Raw genomic sequence first — 25,447 nt, 5'->3', positions numbered from 1 at the left:
CTAGTAAACTTAGGGAAAAAAGTGAACTCAAGCAAAAGGAAGGTGATAATAAAAAGCAGAAGTTAATAAAATGAAAATCATATACACAATAGAGAATATTAACAAAGCAAAATAGTAATTCTTTGAAAAGGCTAACAAAATTGAATATCAATTTATATTGATCAATGATATCAATTGAAGAGATATATTAATAATGAAAAGGAAGACAACATTAAGCAGGGATTAAAGCGATTATTATAAATAATTTTGCGGCAAATTGTTTGAAAACTGTATTTTGTTAGTGCTCAGTCGCTTCAGTCATGTCTGCTTTGCGACACTGGTGGCGGCCTGCCGGGCTCCTCCATCCACGGGACGCCCAGGATTCCAGCCCGTGTCTCTGGGGTCTCCTGCACTGACAGGCAGGTTCTTTACCACTAGCGCCACCTGGGAAGTCCAACACCAAGTCAAGAAAAGAAACAGACATAGATGGTTCTATTACCATTAAAAAAAATAGCATTTTTTTAATTATCAAGAAAAGATCAGGACCATATGATTTTGTAGGTGAGTTTTATAACAAAATCCAAGAAATAGACCATTGCAAACTAATCCACCAAAGAAGAAAAGAAATAGACTCCAAACTATTCTATGAGGCCAGTATAACCCAAAACAGATCAAACCAGTAACAGAAAGGAAAATTTAAGGCCAACCTTAGTTATGAATACTTATCTTAAACAAAATGTTGCATCAGAATTCAGCAATACGGAAAAAAAATATATCAAGAACAAACGTTGGATTTACCTCAGGAAAGATGGTTTAATGTTATTGGAACTATAAAATCATTAATCACGTTAATAGATTTTAAAAAGTCATATGGTCACCCCCACAGTTGCACAAAAAGCTTCTGGTAACATTCTCCACCCATTCATCATTCATGATAAAAACTTTGATCAAACTAAGAACACAGATAACTCACTTAAGCCAACAGAAGGTATTTATCTAAGACAAACGTCAATGTTAATGATATGACATCACTCTCTTACTTTTTCTGCTCAATACTGTACTAGAGTGCTGGCCATTACAATAAGACAAAGAAATGTACTGAGGAAGAAAGAAAACTGCCATTATCTGAATATGAAATGATTAGCTCCATGGCAAACATGAGAAAATCCAGAGACTTTAGAAAAAATAAGAAAATTTAGTAAGGTAAGTGGATATAAGATTAATACTCAAAAATCAACCACATTTCTATACACCAAAAAGAAAATATAATTTTTTTAAAATGCTATTTAAACTAATCTGTATTGACAGAAATCTGTGTTTTTTGAGAATGGGTAGGAAATAGGCAAATTTGGCCTTGAGTACGGAATGAAGCAGGACAAAGGCTAATAGAGTTTTGCTAAGAGAACGCACTGGTCATAGCAAACATCCTCCTGCAACAACACAAGAGAAGACTCTACACCTGGACATCACCAGATGGTCAACACCAAAATCAGACTGATTATATTCTTTGCACCCAAAGATGGAGAAGCTCTATATAGTCAGCAAAAACAAGACCGGGAGCTGACTGTGGCTTAGATCATGAACTCCTTATTGCCAAATTCAGACTTAAACTGAAGAAGGTAGGGATAACTACTAGACCATTCAGGTATGACCTAAATCAAATCCCTTATGACTATACAGTGGAAGTGAAAAATAGATTTAAGGGACTAGATCTGACAGACAGAGAGCCTGATGAACTATGGACGGAGGGTCGTGACACTGTACAGGAGACAGGGATCAAGATCATCCCCTTGGAAAAGAAATGCAAAAAGGAAAAATGGTTGTCTGAGGAGGCCTTACAAATAGCTGTGAAAAGAAGAGAAGCAAAAAACAAAGCAGAAAAGGAAAGATATTCCCATTTGAATGCAGAGTTCCAAAGAATAGCCAGGAGAGATAAGAAAGCCTTCCTCAGTGATCAATGCAAAGAAATAGAGGAAAACAACAGAATGGGAAAGACTAGAGATCTCTTCAAGAAAATTAGAGATACCAAGGCGACATTTCATGCAAAGATGGGCTCAACAAAGGACAGAAATGGTATGGACCTAACAGAAGCAGAAGACATTAAGAAGAGGTGGCAAGAATACACAGAACTATTCAAAAATGATCTTCACGACCCAGATAATCACAATGCTGTGATCACTCACCTAGGGCCAGACATCCTGGAATGTGAAGTCAAGTGGGCCTTAGAAACCATCACAATGAACAAAGCTAGTGGATATGACAGAATTCCAGTTGAGCTATTTCAAATTCTGAAAGGTGATGCTATGAAAGTGCTGCACTCAATATGCCAGCAAATTTGGAAAACTCAGCAGTGGCTGAGGAAAAGGTCAGTTTTCATTCCAATCCCTAAGAAAGGCAATCCCAAAGAATGCTCAAACTACCACACAATTGCACTCATCTCACATGCTAGTAAAGTAATGCTCAAAATTCTCCAAGCCAGGTTTCAACAATACATGAACCGAGAACTTCCAGATGTTCAAGCTGGTTTTAGAAAAGGCAGAGGAACCAGAGATCAAATTCCTAACATCTGTTGGATCATCGAAAAAGCAAGAGAGTTCCAGAAAAACATCTATTTCTGCTTTATTGACTATGCCAAAGCTTTTGACTATGTGGATCACAAAAAACTGTGGAAAATTCTTCAAGAGATGGGAATACCAGACCACCTGACCTGTCTCTTGAGAAACCTGTACGCAGGTCAGGAAGCAACAGTTAGAACTGGACATGGAACAACAGACTGGTTCCAAATAGGAAAAGGAGTACGTCAAGGCTGTATATTGTCATCCTGCTTATTTAACTTATATGCAGAGTACATCATGAGAAACGCTGGGCTGGAAGAAGCACAAGCTGGAATCAACATTGCTGGGAGAAATATCAATAACCTCAGATATGCAGATGACACCACCCTCATGGCAAAGAGTGAAGAGGAACTGAAAAGCCTGTTGATGAAAGAGGAGAGTGAAAAAGTTGGCTTAAAGCTTAACATTCAGAAAACTAAGATCATGGCATCTGGTCCCATCACCTCATGGGAAATAAATGGGGAGACAGTGGAAACAGTGTCAGACTTCATTTTTGGGGGCTCCAAAATCACTGCAGATGGTGACTGCAGCCATGAAATTAAAAGACGCTTACTCCTTGGAAGGAAAGTTATGACCAACCTAGACTGCATATTAAAAAGCAGAGACATTACTTTGCCAACAAAGGTCCGTCTAGTCAAGGCTATGGTTTTTCCAGTGGTCATGCATGGATGTGTGAGTTGGACTGTGAAGAAAGCTGAGGGCTGAAAATTTGATGCTTTTGAACTGTGGTGTTGGAGAAGACTCTTGAGAGTCCCTTGGACTGCAAGGAGATCCAACCAGTCCATCCTAAAGGAGATCAGTCCTGAGTGTTCATTGGAAGGACTGACGCTGAAGCTGAAACTCCAGTACTTTGGCCACCTCATGCAACTCATTGGAAAAGACCTTGATGCTGGGAGGGATTGGGGGCAGAAGAAGAAGGGGGCGACAGAGGATGAGATGGCTAGATGGCATCACTGACTCAATGGGCATGAGTTTGAATAGACTCCAGGAGTTCTTGATGGACAGGGAAGCCCGGCGTGCTGTAATTCATGGGGTCGCAAAGAATCGGACACTACTGAGTGACTGAACTGAACTGAGGAATGAGCAGAAAAGCAGGACAGAAGAGCATGTTTTTGTTATCAATATGTACAGTATGTTGTATATCAGTTACACCTTAATAAAGTATGGCGAAGATAGAGAGAAAGAGGAACACTTGTATACCAATGTGAGTATGAAATGGTGCAACAGCCTTGTAAACAACTGGAGATCATCTTGTAAGAATAAACGCGCATGTATGCCCTATAGCCCAGCGACTGCATTCTTAAAGGGCAGTATTTCTCAAGGGAGACATCACAGAAACTTTGGGTTGAATAGTTTTTGTGTACCTTGTGCAGGACTAATACTTTCGCGTGACATTCCACTTTGAGTCCCTGCACTTTAAATGCCAATAGTGTCCACTTGCAGCAGAAGATACTAGTATTGACCAAGCACACCATCTACTTTTCCCAGAATCTCTGCAATTCAAGTGGACGCAGGCAACTAGTTCTGGCCAATGAGCCGGGGGCAGAAGCTCCATGTGTCACCTCTACAACCAGGGCCAGTGAGTGACTCTACAGCTACCTCTTCCCCTGCCTGAGCAGCAAAGGAAGCCACACGTTACAATACGGTAAGAGACAGGGCCTCCATCAGGCCGAGTCCCCACATAATCATTTGGAAAAAGAAATCTCCACCAACCCACACTGGACAAATAGTGTGAGTGATAAGTAACTGTTAGGCATTGAGATTTGGGCGTTTTGTTACCACAGCATAACTAAGCTTATGTCAACTGACTATCCATTCATTTGACAATCAAAACACTTGTATATATTATCAAATGTCCCTTCAGGCACAGCAACAAGAGTTAAGAACTGCTGCTCTAGAAAAACTACTGGTATACCAGGAGGCCTATTAAAATAAGACTATCCCAGGAGAATTTTTCATAACAAACTAGAAGCAACCCAAATGTCCATCAACAAGAAAATAACTTGAGAAATTCTGGAAACCTGGAACACGTACAGAGTGTAACATTATAGAGAAATAAAAACGATACACAGCAAGCAACATGGACTCTTACTATGAGGCATAATATTTAGTGAAAAATTCAATCACAGGAAACTACAAACAGGATGATCGCAGTTTTAAAGGTCAAAATAAAGTCATATGATAAAATTTATTTCAAAAAAGTAAGAAAATAATTAATACCTATCCTAGGACAGTGGCTTTCTCTAGGTTAGGAGGAGGTAATGTGACAGGTAAAAAGAGAACTCCAGCAGAAACACTAGTCTTGATACTGCTGTGGTTTCTAAACTGAGTAATAAGTTACAGTTACTCAACTTATTATGCTTCATGGCTTGACAAATACTACCTCAAGGATTAGTTTAAATAAATTATCTAAATTTTATGTTAAATTTTAAAGGAGAAATTAAATACAATAACTGCACAATGAACAAAAACTTATTTATTAAATGTTTTTCAACAATGAAGCTTTAATAAAACTTTATTTAACTTCATATTTGAATTCTACATTTGAAAATGTAAACTAATGATCATGCTCAAGTATTGTGTCAAGTTTCACTATTACAGCAATTACAGCTGGATTATGACCCATCTATCTCACACCCCATTTCTAGCTCTTATATAAATTAAACAAAACAAAACAAAAATTCCTTCCATTCTCTCTCAGTTTTTTAACAACAGAACAGAATGAGAAAAGGAACACAGATTAAAGAAAACTCAGACTGCAGAGAGTGAATTATTTTTTCCTAACTTGGTTAACAGGTTTTAAAAGGCTCAATTTTTCAATATACTCCCCTTATTTTTAAAGGCATAGCACAAAACAGGTTTTACAAGGTTTGTCTGTGAGAAAAAGAAGCTATTAATTTTCAATTCACTCAATGGTAGAAGTGCATCCAATAACAGGCCTGGGAAACAGAACAAGTCTCTAGCTCTGAATGAAAATGCTAATTACAACTGGATCCTCTGACCTTACCTGAATACCACAGCTTTCCTGCGGCTGCTTCTCAGAGCACAGTCATCTTTCTGACCATCTTCTTCAGATGTCAAGAGATTTTTCACTCTTCGAGTTCCACCGTAACTGCTACCTCCTTCGTCACAAGCCCCCTGAGTCGCCCCACAGAACGGAGTCTCCCTTTCCACTACCTCCCACACTACGTTCTTGCACCTCTGCGGAACACATATTGTGGTGTTCATCCTTCACTTCCAGAGAGTAACTATAAGCTATTCAAAGGCAGAGATGGTGACTTACCCATCTTGGTATTTCTGGGACACCAAGCAAAGTGGCTTCCCTATATAGAGGGTATTTAATAAATAGTTATACTAAATTTGCCTCTGCAAATGCCCAATATCATAGAGAAGTAAGAAACGCACTGTTGACCTATCAGGGCATCAAACGTTAAACATGCATTTTAAATGATGAGTTATGGAAGTAATGATGATTAAGTTTTCAGTAATTCATCCATCCAAAGAACAAGATCTTCAGTAGTAAACTGCCACTAATTCAATGCTCAGACAGAAGTTAAGCCAAGGTTTCAAAATGGACAAATGAAACAGACCTAAACATACCTCACAGACTAGCCAAATCTATTTTTTAACAATCAAGTATTAGAATTAAGACTAGAATAGATAACAGTAGAGGGGGGGAAACTTACATGGGCTATTTGCACATAAAGAAAGAACAACTTAAACTTATGCATGAACTTGTTACCTAACAGTTGAACAAAAAAACAATTTACTACTGTACACAACTGGTCTTTTCTTTCCTTCTTGATTTCTAATCCCTGGAATCTATAAACCAAACATTTGCCAATAAAAAAAAATCATTTTAACCAAGTAAATTACTTTATATTTAGTTTACAGTCCTCTCGTTTTAATTTCCATGCCATGCCCTGCCTCCCTTCCCATGCCTGTTCAGGGGAAAATGGTAATAAAAAAAAATTTTAATGCTTTTAAAAAAATTATTTACTTTTTTTTTCTCTGGCTGTGCCAGGTCTTCACTGCTCCATGCGGAGCGTGGGGGCCACTCCTCACTGCAGTGCCCAGGCTTCCTCTCACCTGGCGCCTCTCGTGGGGAACAGGCTCTGAGCTCACCGGCTTCAGCAGCAGTGACTCTGGAGCACAGGCTCACACGGGCCTGGCTGCCCTATGGCACGAGGGATCGTCCTGGACCAGGGATTGAACCCGTGTCTCTTGCATTGGCAGCCAGATTCCTCACTAGTCAGTCACCACAGGAGCCCAAGAAAACAATTCTTAATATGGTCCTGATTTCCAAAAACCTGTTTTTTCATCCAAATTTGCCTTTCCCTTTATTAACAGGTTGTCATATCATTTAAAAATCAGGAAATACTGACATATAATTATGGTAATGATACCCTTACCAATGCTTGGGGTTTACAAATAAATCTGGCAAAGACAAGAACAGAACACCTTCCAACACAACCTCTTTCTATTTTGTAAATGATAGAAATAAAATAGCTAACATGTCCAAAGGAAAGCAGTCAGTATGCTGGAAGTATCTATCAGCTGCATCATGGGTTTTCTTGAAATGAGACGCATTTCAGGTTCAAAAATCATGACTAGCTATACTGATAAAACTAAGCATGCTAACCCAACAGGTCACAAAACACAAGCACAGAGGTAAGGCAAAGCAGAATCAAAGATTCCTGCTGAAGAGTCTAACCTTCGATAAGCACGCCTGAATGATCCTAAAGTCAAGGGACCTAGGGATCACTAGACTACACTACAAAATATGTTATCACAATATCAAAAGATATCTTCTCATAAATAATTGATCACCGACAGTCTGAAATATAACAGTGAAATTCCAGTTGCTCTATTTTCAGTCTCATAACTATGATGCATGTGAAAGTAAGTGAAAAAGTGAAAGTGTCAGTCACTCAGCATGTCCAAGTCTGTGACCCCATGAACTGTAGCCCACCAGGCTCCTCTGTCCACGGAATTCTCCAGGCAAGCATACTGGAGTGGGTAGTCATTCCCTTCTCCAGGGGATCTTCCTGACCTAGGGATTAAACCCGGGTCTCCCACAATGCCGGCAGATCCTTTACGGTCTGAGCCACCAGGGAAGCCCCAAGATACATCTACTAATGAAGCAAACATCACCAAGGCCTCATGTGAGCCAATGGCAATGATATATTCCAAAACTCCACCAAGTCAACATGCCCACAGCAGAGGCACGACAGAAATGATAAGTCAAAACCCACCTGCCCCTCACTACAGCAAAAGGCTCAGAGCAAAGCTCCTTAGGAGGCTGGAGAATCTGTCGGTGTCTGGTTTGTTTTCCACTTACTTTACCACCGATGAGTGGCAGCACGTGCATCTTTCCGGCCACGCTGTCTTTCACAGATGACACGATGAGGCAGGTCCCACACAGGATGACTTGGCGTCTGGTCCATCGGTTCACTGGCAAGTGCATTTTGCCTTTCCGGACATTGTACATTCCTGAGAGCTGAATCCGCTCAGAGCTTCCGGTACTGTGAGGTTTGCCTACAAGCACAAGCAAACTGTTTAGTCTTAAAGAAATGGGTGTTCTGCTTCTCATCAGCATATCAGCATAAATTACGTGAACAACAGAAAAGAATTATACTAAAACCATCTAGATGATAACTGAGGATCTAATTTACAATTAAGAGAACCTGAAACCAGCAGTAATACAATCATGATAAGAACTACTGTATCTACCTCCATGTGGGGTTTTTACTATAAGTGAAGAACTTTTTCCTTAAAACCCTAGGGAAAAAGCCATTTTAACTCATCTGCTATAAACCCAAGTTTTATTTTCTGCTTTCCTTCACAATTTCACTCTACATTTAAAAAAGAAATAACTTCAAGATTTTCATGAATGAGAGAGTTAATTTAAGTATACTAAGAAGAAAATATTATATAGACTGATATAGAAAGATAACATTAAAGAGCTGGCATTTAATGAAACTAATCAGTTTTATGCGATTACCCAGATATTCTTTCTCCTACAGATAGTCAGTGTACATTGATTATCAAGGAGATTAAAAATGAATGACTTTTCTAGTAAGAAAATGCTACTCTATAAACATAGCTAAGTCCTCACAGATAATTAATGGCAGTCTAAGAAAGATGGTGTGCTGCAGCGCCTGTAAATCAGGGAGGGAGGCGGACAGAGCAGCCCTGAGAGGCAGACGGAACTGAGACGGACCTGAGGAGCCTCATTTCCCAGATGGAGTAAACTTGGAAGAATGACCTTCAGACAAGTCCCACCAACTGAATGGGAGAATTACTAGACGACTAAGTGACGGAGTCGTATAAACGAGAAGGAAAATATTTCCCAGTACTAGACACTGACTATTTATCACAGAGAGTGGAAGACCACGCTCACAAACTGTTGAGGTGCACGCATCCCTGAGCAGGTTCCGAGCCAGAAGTGTCTTATTTATTTGGAAGTTTGCTGTAGTTGCCAAGGGCTAGCAGAAGAAACAAATTCAAGAGAAACTGTATTCTTATGAATATTAAAAACTAAAGTAAATGCCAAGTGTTTTGGTAGATGTCAAATACCTACTGGAGAAGAAAAAAGGAAGAGCAGCAATACCAAAGATAGGTCTCAAGAAAATCCACCAACTGTCTGAGCCCTCCCAATACAAACCTGGAGTAACAGGCAACTTTGCCTTGGAGTATAGAATGAGCAGGGCAAAGGCTAATAAGAATTTTGCCAAGAGAACGCACTGGTCATAGCAAACACCCTCTTCCAACAGCACAGGAGAAGACTCTAAACATGGACATCACCAAATGGTCAACACCCAAATGAGACTGATGATATTCTTTGCAGCCAAAGATGGAGAAGCTCTATACAGTCAGCAAAAACAAGACCGGGAGCTGACTGTGGCTCAGATCATGAACTCCTCGTTGCCAAATTCAGACTTAAATTGAAGAAAGTAGGGAAAACCACTAGACCATTCAAGTATGACCTAAATCAAATCCTTTATGATTATACAGTGGAAGTGAGAAATAGAGTCAAGGGATTAGATCTGATAGACAAGAGGGCCTGATGAACTATGGGGGGAGATTCCTAACATTGTATAGGAGACAGGGATCAAGACCATCCCCAAGAAAAAGAAATGCAAAAAAGGCAAAATGGTTGTCTGAGGAGGCCTTACAAATAGCTTTGAAAAGAGGCAAAGGAGAAAAGGAAAGATATACCCATTTGAACGCAGAGTTCCAAAGTATAGCAAGGAGAGATAAGAAAGCCTTCCTCAGCGATCAATGCAAAGAAATAGAGGAAAACAATAGAATGGGAAAGACTAGAGATCTCTTCAAGAAAATTAGAGATACCAAGGGAACATTTCTTGCAAAGATGGGCACAATAAAGGACAGAAGCAGTATGGACCTAACAGAAGCAGAAGATATTAAGAAGAGGTGGCAAGAGTACACAGAAGAACTGTACAAAAAAGATCTTCATGGCCCAGATAATCACGGTGGCGTGATCACTCACCTAGAGCCAGACATCCTGGAATGTGAGGTCAAGAGGGCCTTAGGAGGCACAACTAAGAACAAAGCTAGTGGAGGTGATGGAATTCCAGTTGAGCTATTTCAAATCCTAAAAGATGATGCTGTGAAAGTGATACACTCAATATGTCAGCAAATTTGGAAAACTCCGCAGTGGCCACAGGACTGGAAAAGGTCAATTTTCATTCCAAACCCAAAGAAAGGCAATGCCAAAGAATGCTCAAACTACCGCACAACTGCACTCATCTCACACGCTAGCAAAGTAATGTTCAAAATTCTCCAAGCCAGGCTTCAACACTATGTGAACCATGCACTTCCAGATGTTCAAGTTGGTTTCAGAAAAGGCAGAGGAACCTGAGATCAATTTGCCAACATCCGCTGGATCATTGAAAAAGCAAGGGAGTTCCAGAAAAACATCTACTTCTGCTTTACTGACTACAACAAAACCTTTGATTGTGTGGATCACAATAAACTGTGGAAAATTCTTCAAGAGATGGGAATACCAGACCACCTGACCTGCCTCCTGAGAAATCTGTATGCAGGTCAAGAAGCCAACAGTTAGAACTGGACATGGAACAACAGACTGGTTCCAAATTGGGAAAGGAGTACATCAAGGCTATATATTGTCACCCTTCTTATTTAACTTATATGCAGAATACATCATGAGAAATGCTGGGCTTGATGAAGCACAAGCTGGAATCAATACTGCTGGGAGAAATATCAATAACCTCAGATATGCAGATGACACCACCCTTATGGCAGAAAGCGAAGAAGAACTAAAGAGCCTCTTGATGAAAGTGAAAAACTTGGCTTAAGACTCAACATTCAGAAAACTAAGATCATGGCATCTGGTCCCATCACTTCATGGCAAATAGATGGAGAAACAATGGAAACAGTGACAGATTTTATTTTCTTGGGCTCCAAAATCACTGCAGATAGTGACTGCAGCCATGAAATTAAAAGATGCTTGTTCCTTGGAAGAAAAGTTATGACCAACCTAGACAGCATATTAAAAAGCAGAGACATTACTTTGCCAACAAAGGTCCGTCTAGTCAAAGTTATGGTTTTTCCAGTAGTCATGTATGGATGTGAGAGTTGATAAAGAAAGCTGAGCACCAAAGAATTGATGCTTTTGAACTCTGGTGTTGGAGAATTCTCTTGAAAGTCCCGTGGACTGCAAGGAGATCCAACCAGTCCATCCTAAAGGAAATCAGTCCTGAGTGTTCACTGGAAGGACTGATGCTGAAGCACCAATACTTTGGCCACCTGATGCGAAGAACTGACTCACTGGAAAAGACCCTGATGCTGGGAAAGACTGAAGGCAGGTGGAGAAGGGGACGACAGAGGATGAGATGGTTGGATGGCATCACCGACTGACTGGATGGACATGAGTTTGAGTAAACTCCGGGAGTTCGTGATGGACAGGGAAGCCTGGCGTCCTGCAGTCCATGGGGTCTCAAAGAGTCAGACACAACTGATCGACTGAACTGAATACATACCTTTCGGCAGAAATGCTTGCAAATAACAAAACCAGAAGGTTTGAACTTCACTTCCTCTTTCTCCCAGTATATCAGAGTGCTTTATAAAAAAATACTGTACACTACATGAATTTGCTGGCAATGAGAGAGAATGAAGTCTAAAAGGGGTTCAGCTTTTTGAATTCTGGCCTAGTAAACAACTACACAGCTAGCATCCTCCATGGAGAGCTCCGCTGAGCTGCCTGTCTACCCAGTGCTAACATTCCCACAATGGGATAGGAAGCCAAGGAGACTTCAAACTAGATGTGACTTGACAGAGCCTGCCTGTGGTGGGTCTGACCACAGCCACCTACTTGCCCCGATCTGCTGAGTCCACTGACCCTCAGACAGAGAGACGCCCAGGTTCCCAGTCTCAGTGCGCCTTTACATTGCAGTCTCCTCACAAGAGAAGGGGGACAGAAGAAGAGATTCAGCAGAAACGGAAAGGTATGTGCAGGGCTAAAAATAACAGACAACTGGTAACTGGATTTCCCAAATCCGATTTCCATGACTGTAATACACTAACATTCTCTAACCAGGGATCTGATCTAAATACTTGCACACACACACGAATACAAAGAAGCAGGCATTTTGCTGAGCCATCTTAGTGTGGATTCAAGGACATTTCTTAACCTGTCACATGTATATAGACCTGTGAGTAATTACACTGAGGAAAAAGACCACAGCGGTACACAGGAGCAGTCCTTCAATTCTCCAACTCCACAAAAATCCTAAGAAAAGCCCCAGAGCAAACAGAGAGGACTAGAAAGTCCCCGAGAGAGAGGACGAAGGCTGGAAGCGGCACGTGAGAGAAAAGCATGGGGTGTCAACAGAGACTGGCTTTTTATTCCCCATTAGAAAAATCCCCCAGGGGCCTGAACGGTCCCGGAACCTAGCAAGTTTAGTCTGTCCCAGGAAAGCCCTAAACATCCCAGTCTGAATCAAGTCCCTCTTATCTGCTGTGAATTTAAATATCCTTGTTGACTGCTCTCCCCTGCTCAGGTGTCCCCAGCTCAGACACACCCTCAGAACGAGGCTGTGTGTCAACCGGGCTCTGGGGAACACAGACAGGAATGAGTGAGCGACAGCAAGGCAGTCACCCCAGGGCACAGCCCTCTGCATCAGACTTCCTTATTCTATGACACAAGAAATTATTTTAGCACTGTCAATCCTGAAACTTCTCAAATCAGAGGCATTCAAATTGTCCTATGCTCTAATAAATATTCACATCACACAAGGAACCAATGTCCATCAATTTAAAGTTGAATCCATTGTTACAACTCTTCCTTTAGAAATATCCTACAGATTTAAGGCATCTCTTACATGATCTGGGAGGAAAGATGGACAAGACAAGAGAACAAGGGTCTCAAGCTGAGAGAGAAACCTGACCACAACAGAATGATTTAAAACACCTTTTTCCTCTCTGATCACTTGACACTGGCAATTTGATAAGATGTGACACATACACACCTATAAATGAGCTAAAGAATGAGTGCGCTCATCACCGTGATAGTGATCGAATTTCTCAGTGTAGACTTCTGGACCTGGTGTCTTATTTTTTCTGGTCTTTGTTTTTTGCAGGGAACAGGTATTTAATTTCAATTTTTACTTTTTACTAGAGTTTGGGCTTGGGATTCTCTGGTGGCTCAGAGGTCAAAGCGTCTGCCCACAATGCAGGAGATCTGGGTTCGATCCCTGGGTCGGGAAGATCCCCTGGAGAAGGAACTGGCAACCCACTCCAGTATTCTTGCCTGGAGAATCCCACGGATGGAGGAGCCTGGTGGGCTACAGTCCACGGGGTTGCAAAGAGTCAGACATGACTGAGTGACTTCACTTTCACTTTCAGAGTTTGGGCTATGCTATTCCATTATTTAGTTATTCTTGAGTTAGCTTTGGTAGTCTGACCTTTAGAAGTTTGCTCATTTCATTTTTCATATAGTTGACAAAGTTGTCTAGAATATTTCCTTATTATACTTTTAATATTAATAAAAATTTGTAGTTATCAGCTATCTCATTCCTGATACTGGTAATATAACTTTTTCCCTCTCCTGTAAGTAAGCTCGTTTGCATTTAAGCTATCACATATAAGCGATATCCTATGATATCTGTCCTCCTCTGCCTGGTTTACTTCTCCTAGTCTGATCAGCTTTAGGTTCATCCAGGTGACTGCAAATGGCATTATCTCCTTCTATTTACGGCTGAATAATACTCCATTGGTATATGTGTGTGTATATATATATACACACCACATCTTCTTTATTCATCTGTTGATGGACATTCGGGTTGCTTACATGTCTTGGCTATTGTAAACAGTTCTGCAATGAACACTGGGGTGCAAGTATCTTTTCAAATTATGATTTTCTCTGGACATATGCCCAGGAGTGGGACTGCAGGATTCTATGATAATGCCATTTTTAGTTTTTTAAAGAACCTCCATACTATTCTTCTTAGGGGTTCCACCAATTTACATTCCCATCAACAGTGTAGCAGCGTTCCTTTTTTCCCACAGCCTTTCCAGCATTTACTACTTGTGGAATTTCTGACGATGGCCATTCTGACCAGAGTGAGGTGATATTTCACTCTAGTTTTGATTTGCACTTTTCTAACAAGTGCTAATGTTCGGCGTTCGCTCATGTGCCTGTTGGCCACCTGTATGCCTTTCTTTGGAGAAATGTCTATTTAGGTCTTCTGCCCATACTGAGTTGTAAAAGCTGTGTGTAATTTTGGAAATTAATTCCTTTCAGTTTACATTGTTTGAAAATGTTTTCTCCCATTCTGCAGGTTGCCATTTTGCTTTGTTTCTGGTTTCCTTCTCTGTGCAAAAAGCTTTTGTGATTAATTAGGCCCCATTTGTTAATTTTTGTTTTTACTTCCATTACTCTAGGAGACAAACTTTTCTTTATCAATCTGATTAGATTACCAATTATATTAAACATCACAAAGAACCAGGTTTTGGTTTCATTCTCTATTGTTTTTCTGTTGACGGTTTCATTTATTTCTGTTCTTATGATTCTTTTTTCTCTTAGTAATTTTAGGATTAAATTTTACTTATTTTCTATTTTCTTAATATGGAAGCTGAGGTCACTTTTCCTTTTCTTAATACATATTTAAATGCTACAAACTTCCATCCAAGTACTGCTTTAGCTGCATTCCACAAATTCTGGCTAACTGTGGTTTCAAGTTCACTAATCTTTTCTTTTGCAGTGTTTTATCTACTGTTAATTCTATCCAGTGTACTTTTCACCTCTAAGTTTGATTTGGGTATATGTGGGCACACATACTTACATACACACACACGCACACGTATATACCTTCCATGTCACTCCTAATTCTGCTTTCTTTTATCTTCATGAATATATGAAACATAATTATAATGGCTGCTTAAATGCACCTGTCAACTAATTCTATCATTTGTATCATTTCTGTGTCAGCTTTACTGTTTTCTCTTATGGGTGATATTTTCCTGCTTCTTTGCACACCAGGTCATTTTTGTTTGTAAGCTAGTCATTATGAATTTTATCTTGTTGAAAACTGGATATTCTTATATCTTTATGAATATGATGGAGTTTTGTTCTGGGACACAATTAAGTTTGTTGAAAACAATGTGGTTCTTACAAGGCCTGCTTTCTGGGATTTGTCGTATTAGACCTGAGCCACCTTAAGTCTAGATTTATAATGACAGTACTAGCAAGCAATGCTGTTAACTGATACCTTCTAAATTGTAAGGTTTTCACTAGACCTGGCCCTGAGTGAACGTCGGGGTTTAGTCCCTCCACTCTTCTTCAGGGGTTTCTTAGCCCCAGCCTCACACACGACGGATCAGCATGAAGCTGAAGGGCGGTGACGACTCCCTGCACATCTCCGGGACTGAGTGGCTCTTTTCCCTCCAGCACCTTACCCTTTATATTCAAGCTGTTCAGTCTCAATGGACTCCCAGCTGTCTCCCGAACGCAGGGTCAACACCAGGCTCTGCCTGGGCGCCTCCTCCTTGCAGCTGAAGCCTGGACACCCTCCCGCCGTCAGGAAGAGGGCACCTTTGTAGGCCTGTTTTAATCCACTTTGCTTCTCAACTGCGTGTGTTGTGGGGTTTTGTGTCCTCTGCTCCTAATGCCCAGTGTCTGAAAGCCGATTCATGTATTTCACCTGGTTTTTAGTTGCTCATTTCTTTTAGGTTCAAAAGTAAATGCAGTTTCTGTTACTACGTGTTGCCTGGAATGAAGTGCCACATAGTTAAATTTAACTCTCTCAAACACCTACCATTCACTTTCATAGATTATAAAAGTATGTTTAACATATTTTCTTTAAGGTGTGGATTCTCAATATATTACTATATTCAGAAACTCAGAGACTCCTGTGGGAGCAAAGGACTAGAACAGCTACCTGCTCTTGTCTAAAAGTACCTCCAAGCCTCAGCATTGCCACAGTCTTTGGATCTTCTTTTCCACTGACTGACAGTAGTGAGTGGATAAAGAACTTCTAATTTATTACCTTACTTTACAATCAATCCTAAAACAAAAGGCTGAAAGCTAACTTTCTACCCTTCTTCAAAGTAAAGGACTAAAGTTTGTGGTAAGTCTTTTCCTCCACTCAGAGGTCCTCCTTGACTTCAGTATTTAAAAGTATTAATCTAAGTGGTCTAGCCTTCCGAACCGTTCACTCCTGGTTGGGCGGGGTGTCATTATGCTACCTTTGAAAAACAAATGTGAAGAGAATAATCTCTCTGCACTGTCACAAATGTGAGCGCTCAGCTGCGGTGAGCAGGGGCGACCCTGCAGCTGCAGCGTGGGGACGCCTCGTGCTCAGGGGAGCATGGACTCAGGAGCTCTGGCTCGGGGCACAGCCGCCCCCCAGCACATGGGATCTTCCCAGACCAGGGGTCCAACGCGTGTCCCTCGCATCAGCAAACAGATTCCCAACCTCTGGACTACCAGGTGAGTCCCAGCAGGGAATTCTGTTAAATAAATAAACAAACATGGTTAGACGAGAAGTACTTAAAGAAAACGAACCTCAGTCTAGCTAGCGCAACATTGCTTTCAGTCGTGTCTGACTCTTTGCTACCCCATGGACTGTAGCCCACCAGGCTCCTCTGCCCATGGGATTTCTCCAGGCAAGAAGACTGGAGTGGGTTGCCATTTTCTCCTCCAGGGAATCTTCCTGACCCAGGGATCAAACCCGTGTCTCTTATGTCTCTTTCCCACTAGTGCCACCTGGGAAGCCCAACAGTCTGTTCTGCTACAATGTGTTTTATTAACACTGATTAACTCACATGTGGGCTTCCCAGGAGGCGCTACGGGGAAAACTCCACCTGCCCACGCAGGAGACACCGGAGACGTGGGCTGGATCCCTGGGTCGGGGAGACCCCTGGCAACCCACTCCAGCATTCTTGCCTGGAAAGCCCATGGACAGGGAAGCCTGGACTGGCAGGCTACAGTCCACGGGGTCACAATCAATCAGACATGACTTAGCAACTAAACAACAGCTCACATAGAGGGGAGTGAAGTCAGCATGGTACGTAAAGCATTGATCCACAAGGATTCACTGTAGGCAAGGGGAGCCAGAATACTGGGAGTGGAATTGTAACTTTCAAAAACAGAGGAAAAAGCCCACAGCAAATTCAGTCTCAATGCCCACAAGCCAACATTTCTACTCTCACGTTACTGTGCATTTTTAATATTCCCTAAGATAACTCAACTTCCAGACACAGTAAGCAACCAGTCTAGACTGTCCAGGTTATCTCCTGAGGTATCCATTATTATTTCTGTTATTCTTTTGATTATAAAGATGCTTCGACTGAAAGTCCTACCTCCCTCGAGTTCTATTTTCCCATAAACCCATTTAATTTTCAACTCTGGAAAACATGAGAAGTTTCAGGAACAGATAGAGCAGTGGAAACACCTGCTTTAACTAGAAGACCGCTGAACACCATAGAAATTACTGCAAATTTGGTTTTTGCCAATTACTCGTCTTTGCCAAATATTAACATATCCCAGTGCCTATCATCGTGGTAGTTTAAAAATATGTCCACCAATCTTTAAAAATTCTCCCCCCCATCAAAGGCGGAGCCCAACCCCATTCCCTCTGCTGTGGGCTGCACTCAGGGGCTCGCTTCTAACAAACAGAATGTAGCCAACTCAATGGCTGCTGAGACTTCTGAAAAATGAAAAAGTCAAAGTGTTAGTCGCTCAGCCATGTCCAACTCTTTTGCAACCCTATGGACTGTAGTCCATGGAATTTTCCAGGCAAGAATTCTGGAATGGGTTGCCATTTCTCTTTCAGGGGATCTTCCTGACCCAGGGATTGAACCTGGGTCTCCTGCATTGCAGGCAGATTCTTCATCGTCTGAGCCACTGGTGTTTCTGAATCCAGGTCATAAAAGGCACACAGCTCCCACCCCACCTCCTCCAGCATCTCTCTCTCTGAAGAAGCTGCCGTGTCATGAGGACACACAAGGGGCCCCACGAGAAAGCCAACCAGCTGGGGAACTAGCCCTTCCCGCCAGCAGCCAGCAAGGAGCTGCGGCCGCCACTGCAGCCACGTGAGCAAGCCATCCTGGGAAAAGCCTCCAGTCCTGGTCAAGCTCAGAGAGCTCTGCCCCCAGGACACCCTGGCTGCAGTCGTCACAATAACGTGGTCAGAATGGGACAGCTGAACCACTTCCACAATTCCTGACTCAAATCACAGGCCATAAATGTGTGCTGTTTTAAGCCACTGAGTTTTGAGGCAGTAACTAATACAACTTTACTGTGCTAGCTTCACTTAGTTCTATTTACCTGAACATAGTGAAACATTAATAGCCTACATTTCCCTAAAATACTCTACAAAAATATTTACAGAAAGTTTTGTAACTTAGTGGAGCTTACCCAGTGGCTCAGCGGTGAAGAACCTGGCTGCTAATATAGGAGCCGCAAGTTCGGCCCCAGCACTGGGAAGATCCCTGGAGAAAGAAACAGCAACCCGTTCCAGTGTTCCCGCCTGGAAAATCCCATAAACAGAGGAGCCTGGATGCTGCAGCCCACGGGGTCACAGAGATCGGACATGACTTAGCAACTGAGCTCACATGAGCACGTATAACTTAGAGGGTCTGGTGTGACCGAAACAGTCAAGAGAAAGAGTAAGAACAGCACAGGAAGCAATCACAATCTCCAAAACTTTGGAGGAAGGAAGTGTTCATGATATAACGCTGTTCAGTCCCTCAGTCATGCCTGACTCTGCAGCCCCACAGACTGCAGCCCGCCAGGCTCCTCTGTCCATGGCGTTTCCTAGGCAAGAACGCAGGAGAGGGTTGCCATATCATTCTCCAGGAGATCTTCCTGATCCAGGAGTAGAACCCAGGTCTCCTGCACTGGCATGATAACACAGCACCAAAGAGTAAGTGCTGGTGGAAGAATTCACCATGTCCCTGGAGCTGAAAATGGTCAGGAGTGACTGAGAGCATTCAGCTCGCACCTCATCTTCTCTACCTTCAGAGCTCAGACTGATAAGACTCTAAAGAGTGTTTCTTATTGCATACAAATCCTTAAATCCTTCTTGACCACCTACAGTCTCAGAAGGACTGAATTAAATTACCTGCCCGGGCTCTTTTCAAGAGTGGGCAGAAGGATTTAGATGACCTTATAGCAAGGTCCAGAGACCTCAGCTCTAAACTGGCAGCTGGGAATTTTGTGAGCTGAAAGTCTAAGCAAGCTCAGCAAGGTATGCTAGCAGCAGCTTTGAAGCAGAATCAAGACTAGTTGCTCTTAGCTAATGGAAATGACAGCCAGCTGCTAAATGAATTCAAGGATTATTCATTTATGCATCAGATCAAAATATACAAAGTCAACTGCCCAGTAAATCTTGCTTCTTACTGACAGCTACTCAATCTGATTAGGTTTATTTATATCTCCCAAATTAGTGTAGACCCTTATCCTCGAGGAATGCCATGTCCTGAACCTTTCTCTAATCTCTAACTTCTTGATTACTACTAGACTTTATAATTTCCCCTATAATAGTCAAAACAGTGCCTGGAAAATGTGAGCTAGCCCTTCACACTCTTACAGATTATGTAAACACAAGCCCAAAGTAATTGAGGGGAAAAAAAATCCATCAAAGCAACCTCTATTAAACTACAAAATTATCTAGTAAAAGTAGCCATGAATTTTTAAAATTTGAAAAATCAATGTAACGAACTATAAAAACAAAGGAATGAACTATGACTATACACTGTGTGTGATGTATGCTGTGTTCAGTCGCTAAGTGATGCCCGACTCTCAGCAACCCCAAGACTGTAGCGCACCAGGCTCCTGTGTCCTCCACCACCTCCAAGAGCTTGCTCAATTTCATGTCCATAGAGTCAGATGAGTCTAGTATATTGAAATGACATTAATAAATGCCAAAGCAACTGCTGCATGAAGACAAGCCACAGCAGAGGGCCTCAGACTTCCGAGCACACCAACCACCAGGACGACTGCTGGATCATGGAAAAAGCGAGCGCGTTCCAGAAAAACATCTACGTCTGCTTTATTGACTATGCCAAAGTCTTTGACTGTGTGGATCACAACAAACTGTGGAAAATTCTTCAAGAGATGGGAATACCAGACCACCTGACCTGCCTCCTGAGAAATCTGTATGCAGGTCAAGAAGCAACAGTTAGAAGTGGACATGGAACAACAGACTGGTTCCAAATCCAGAAAGGAGTACGTCAAGGCTGAATATTGTCATCCTGCTTATTTAACTTATATGCAGAGTACATCATGAGAAACGCTGGGCTGGATGAAGCACAAGCTGGAATCAATACTGCTGGGAGAAATATCAATAATGTCAGATATGCAGATGACACCACCCTTATGGCAGAAAGTTGAAGAGGAACTAAAAAGCCTCTTGATGAAAGTGAAAGAGGAGAGTGAAAAAGTTGGCTTATAGCTCAACATTCAGAAAACTAAGATCATGACATCTGGTCCCATCACTTCATGGCAAATAGATGGAGAAACAATGGAAACAGTGACAGACTTTATTTTGGGGGCCTCCAAAATCACTGCAGATGGTGACTGCAGCCATGAAATTAAAAGATGCTTGCTCCTTGGAGGGAAAGTTATGACCAACCTAGACAGTATACTAAAAAGCAGAGACATTACTTTGCCAACAAAGGTCCATCTAGCCAAGGCTATGGTTTTTCCAGTAGTCATGTATGGATGTGAGACTTGGACTATAAAGAAGGCCGAGGACTGAAGAATTGATGGTTTTGAACTGTGGTGTTGGAGAAGACTCTTGAAAGTTTCTTAGACAGCAAGGAGATCTAAAGGAAATCAGTTCTCAAAAATCATTGGAAGGACTGATGCTGAAGCACCAATACTTTGGCCACCTGATGAGAAGAACTGACACACTGGAAAAGACCCTGATGCTGGGAAAGACTGAAGGCGGGAGGAGAAGGGGACGACCGAGGATGAGATGGTTGGATGGCATCACCGACTCAATGGACATGAGTTTGAGTAAACTCCGGGAGTTGGTGACAGACAGGGAGGCCTGGAGTGCCGCAGTCCACTGAGCGACTGAACTGAACTGAACCCACCAGGAAAACCTGACTATACACAGACTTTGAGGCTCCACCACCCAGAGTTTCTGACTCAGTAATTCTGGGCAGGGGTATGAGGTTTTGCTGATGCTGCAGGTCTGAGCACCACAACTTCAAACCCACTGAGTTCTGCTTTCAGGATACCAGTGTCTTTTTGACATGGTGGATCATCAGGGTGCGGCTGATTAACACTGACGGAAGAAGCAGGTGAGTGACTGGGGAGATGAGACAGACATCTGGGATGAACGGGGCTGTGTCTTAACTCCCTTCCTTCCTTCCCCCACTTCTGTCCTCACAGGGAATTAGACTCATTTCCCAGGCATCTTTAAAGTTACCTCCCCTCCATCACAAAATTATTCTCAGTTGTCTCAATATCTGATGTTCACGTCTCTCCATGGGACATGTATTTAGAGAAGCTATTTTTTTCAAATGTAGGTTTCATTACAATTTTGCATTCATAGAGACTCTAACCCTTTGCTGCTTTATCAGCGTCTTCAGCTCACTTCCAGAAGCCCTCGACGGCTAGCTGGTGTGGTCCCCTCTCATTAACTTCGCATCTGGCAAAAATCCACATTTGAAAAACTTCATCAAATCAACCTGCACCTGTCAGTTCCATGTCTTCACCATCTGTTACTTCCCAGAAGTGGCAGTCTCATCTTTCCTGTGACATCAGACCATACCCTAAGAACCTTTTCAACATTCTCCTGAGTTTTCTTTCTCATTTGATGAGCATTTCCACCCCCCACCCTTGGTTAGAACAGTCAATGAAACAGTTTCCTTAACTTTTTGTTGCCATTTCCACCCCAGTGAATGGCAGACTTGCTTGGGTCCATAGGTTTGTTAAGCCTTTTCCACATTTGATGTTCTTAAATTACCTATAACTTCTATTTTCTGGTTTAAAAAAAAAAATCACTTTGGTAGACTTCCAAATTTTCATCACCTGCTTTCTCAGCTGCCTCGCTTTTTGTGGTGCCTCTCCACAAAGAATAACAGCATAAGGCATCAGCATTAAAGCATAAAACACCATTTGTGAGGAGAAGCAGCTGAACTTCGCTGAAATGACCAAGCTGGGCAGCGAGCCTCAGGCTCGATTCAAATTTGAGATTCCGAAAAATTACGAATTACTATATATCATGAGGTTTTAGAGGCCTCAGGAATAACTAGATCTCAAATCTTAGAATGCCTAAGATCCAGTATCCACTCTCAAAAGAATAAACAACACACTCACTGCTTCCTGGAGACACAAATTGTGACTTGTGTCAGAGGTGACGCACACTGCTGCTGGTGTGGAAATCAGAATGATGAAGCTAGACAGCGCCACAGCTCCAGCGGAGTCAAGTCCTCACTGTGCAAGGCTTTATTAGGAGTGCTGGAACATTCCAGCCAGGCATACACACACATAAGCAAATACTAAAATAAAAGTTCTAAAGTCCAGCATGAACAATGTTTGGATAACCCACAACATTATTCCTCTCTAAGACATAGTAAAAAAACAAAACAAACAATATATTTCAGTTTACTCTGTTTAGAAGAATAGACTTCAGCCAAGATGCCTTGACAGGGTTACAAAGAACAATGTCTACACAGCCACATTAAGACACAATGTGATTCAAAAATCTTTTCCACAATGGTTCTCTCTGAGCGATGGGGTCAGAGTTCACTTTTCATTTTATAATATATACTGACAATGTATAATTTGACTTTTATAAATAAAAACAAAGATTTCAAGAGCAAAACAATTTCCTAAAAACCATATTTTCCACTCCTCTACTGTGTTAGATAACATTCATTTGACTTCCTACCCTTTTCTCTACAAGGCTGATTATGTCAAAGATGTTAAATCGAGATTCAGGAGTTCTAAAACTGTCCTTAAACAACAACAAACATCAGAAATGTCTAACACTCAGCCACATTCCAAACAAATGACCATTCCTCAACTTACAAGACATCTCTTTAAAAAATTACAAAATATCCCACAATTAGCCCATTTCTGTAATTTACTTATAGGAAACTTCAAGATATTTATTTTGAACTTTCTCAGAATCACACATACAATCTACTACATTTCCACTTAAATTTTTTCAATTATTATTTTAAGCACAGCTCTATCATGAAAAGTTTAAGAGAAAGGGGAATTAAAAACAAGAAAATAAGCATAATCCCAATTTCTCCATAGTATTATAAAGATTTTGGTGAATTTTTTCAGTTCTTGTCAAAATTTTGAATCATTTACATACTTATAACATGCACAGCATTTTATGTCCTGCTTTATTTAGCCTCCTCAATTTATATCATATACTCTCCCAAGTTCTCAGCCTTTTTGTCTAAAACATTTGCAAGATACTCGATATACTAGTATTTGTTTACTCATTTTTTCATTATTGATGATTGTTTCTGAATTTTCATTCTATGAATTGCTAAATCAAAGTTCATGACTTGTATTTTTTTTTATGACTCCTAACCCCTCCTCAATTTTACTAATTCTTCCCAGCCAGCAACTCAAAACCAGCTATAAATCAAAACAAGCAGAGATGAGCATCTATGCCTCTACTACTTTCACCAAAGAAATGAGTAACTTTTCTAGAAATCCTAAGGACGTGTGGGAAAAAAACAGCCCACTAAGCCATGTTATTCATAAAAATGAACCCACATCCACTACCCACAATGAAAGCAGGTTTCACATTGTTGATACCTGTAGTTGTGTTTGACTAAGACGTGTGAAGTCACTACTTTTCAAAGAAAGGTTCAAAGAAAATTAACTAAAAAAAAAAAAAACCTATAATTTATGGGAAAAACACTTTTGTATTTGTATATAGACAAATACAGTAGCATTCTAATTTCACGTAGGCCTCCATACTGTTTTTCCTTTCTGCTCCCAACCCATAAAAGAACAGCTTTTCATCAAACAGGAAAAGTTAGAGGGAACCATTACTCTGTCATAAGTTACTCACTGAGTGTAACTTTAAAAAAGCAACAAAACCCTAGCAATGGGTAAAAAAAAAGCATTTGCAGATAACTACACTGAGAAGGAAATAGCTGTAATTGACTAGCATGAATTTTATCGTGCTTCCTATTGTAAAAGCTATTTATTAAGTCTTTCAGAGCTAAACTTCTGATTTAATTCCTTGGTAACCAAATAATTTATTCTTCTTAGTAATCCTTACTAATTCTTCTAATTTTCAAAGGGATCAGAAACCCCAGAACTTCAGTCGTCCTGGGATTCTGAGTTCCTTCAACTACCACACCCCTTGGCTTGGAGATCCCAGTGCAGCCCAGACACGCACACACAGTCTGCTAGGGAGGGGTGGCTTCTTACAGGCTGCAGGTCCAAAGACCAGCGCAGGGTCCGGATCACCGAAGGGCTCAACCAGCACCTGCCGCATGAACGGAGTCACTCCAGTGTTTGGGCAAAAGCAAGCAGCCAGTTCTCAACATATACAGCAAATTACAAAAGCTATACAATCAACAGCTATGGTTTTGGGGAAAACAGGATATGGGAGAGAAAACATGTGGTTCACAATCAATTTCCCAGGCTCTAGGAATCTTGTTAGGTTATAAAGGAAAACATCTGCCTGAAATTATCAGCCAACTATTTCAAGCTTCTTCTCCTAGAAACATAAGGGATTTTTTTTTTTTTAAGGAAAAGAGATACAATCAATGGGCAAATGTGAGTCATTCAGCTGAATTCATTGCTGTATATATACAGTTTTGAAAAAACTGTCTTATTTTCATCTAAAGTATGAGTATGATAATATAATGATTACATATATAAACGATAATATGTATTACATATATAAAGGATATAAATGATTACATATATAAACGATAATATAATGATCACACATATAAACCTTCAAACAAAACAGTTCTGACAAAAGGATGAGTAACAGAGATCATACCAAGAAAAGAATCAGACTGGAGGGTAAATGAAAGCTTGTGTTTAAACAGGATTCACGTCCGTTTATCTGTCACTTTCAGTGTCCCTGAAAACTAGAGAGCAAAATCTGCCTCCAGAACCTGCTAATAGGAAAGAAGTGCTTGCTAGCTCATTCTCCAGACTATGAAGTGGTCAGAAGAAGAAGAACTCTCGAGAAACAGGAATTTCTAGGTACTATGGAATCTCGTACCAGAAATGCAAAAGTCAGCTCTTCCTTTTCACCATGGTTTATAGAAGCAATATATTATTGTAATGGATGTATTTACAATTGTATTGCAATTCCAGGTCATACTTTTCAATCTTGAGTTACCAAAGAGAAGTTTTA

At 41.1% G+C, this 25,447-nt stretch overlaps 1 protein-coding gene across 2 annotated transcripts in view; it reads right to left on the bottom strand.

Moving 5' to 3' along the window:
• Nucleotides 1-25,447, bottom strand: part of PHLPP1 (PH domain and leucine rich repeat protein phosphatase 1) — a 221,767-nt gene that overhangs the window by 109,020 nt on the left and 87,300 nt on the right. For both annotated transcript variants that reach the window (XM_065932864.1, XM_065932863.1), the window contains exon 2: nucleotides 7,936-8,132. In XM_065932864.1, the coding sequence (XP_065788936.1) occupies nucleotides 7,936-8,132 (197 nt within the window). The remainder of the gene's footprint in view (nucleotides 1-7,935; nucleotides 8,133-25,447) is intronic.

The sequence above is a fragment of the Muntiacus reevesi genome, chromosome 4 (genome assembly GCF_963930625.1).
Source record: "Muntiacus reevesi chromosome 4, mMunRee1.1, whole genome shotgun sequence".
Taxonomy (NCBI): Eukaryota; Metazoa; Chordata; class Mammalia; order Artiodactyla; family Cervidae; genus Muntiacus; species Muntiacus reevesi.
This window is presented reverse-complemented; position numbering and strand designations above follow the sequence as displayed.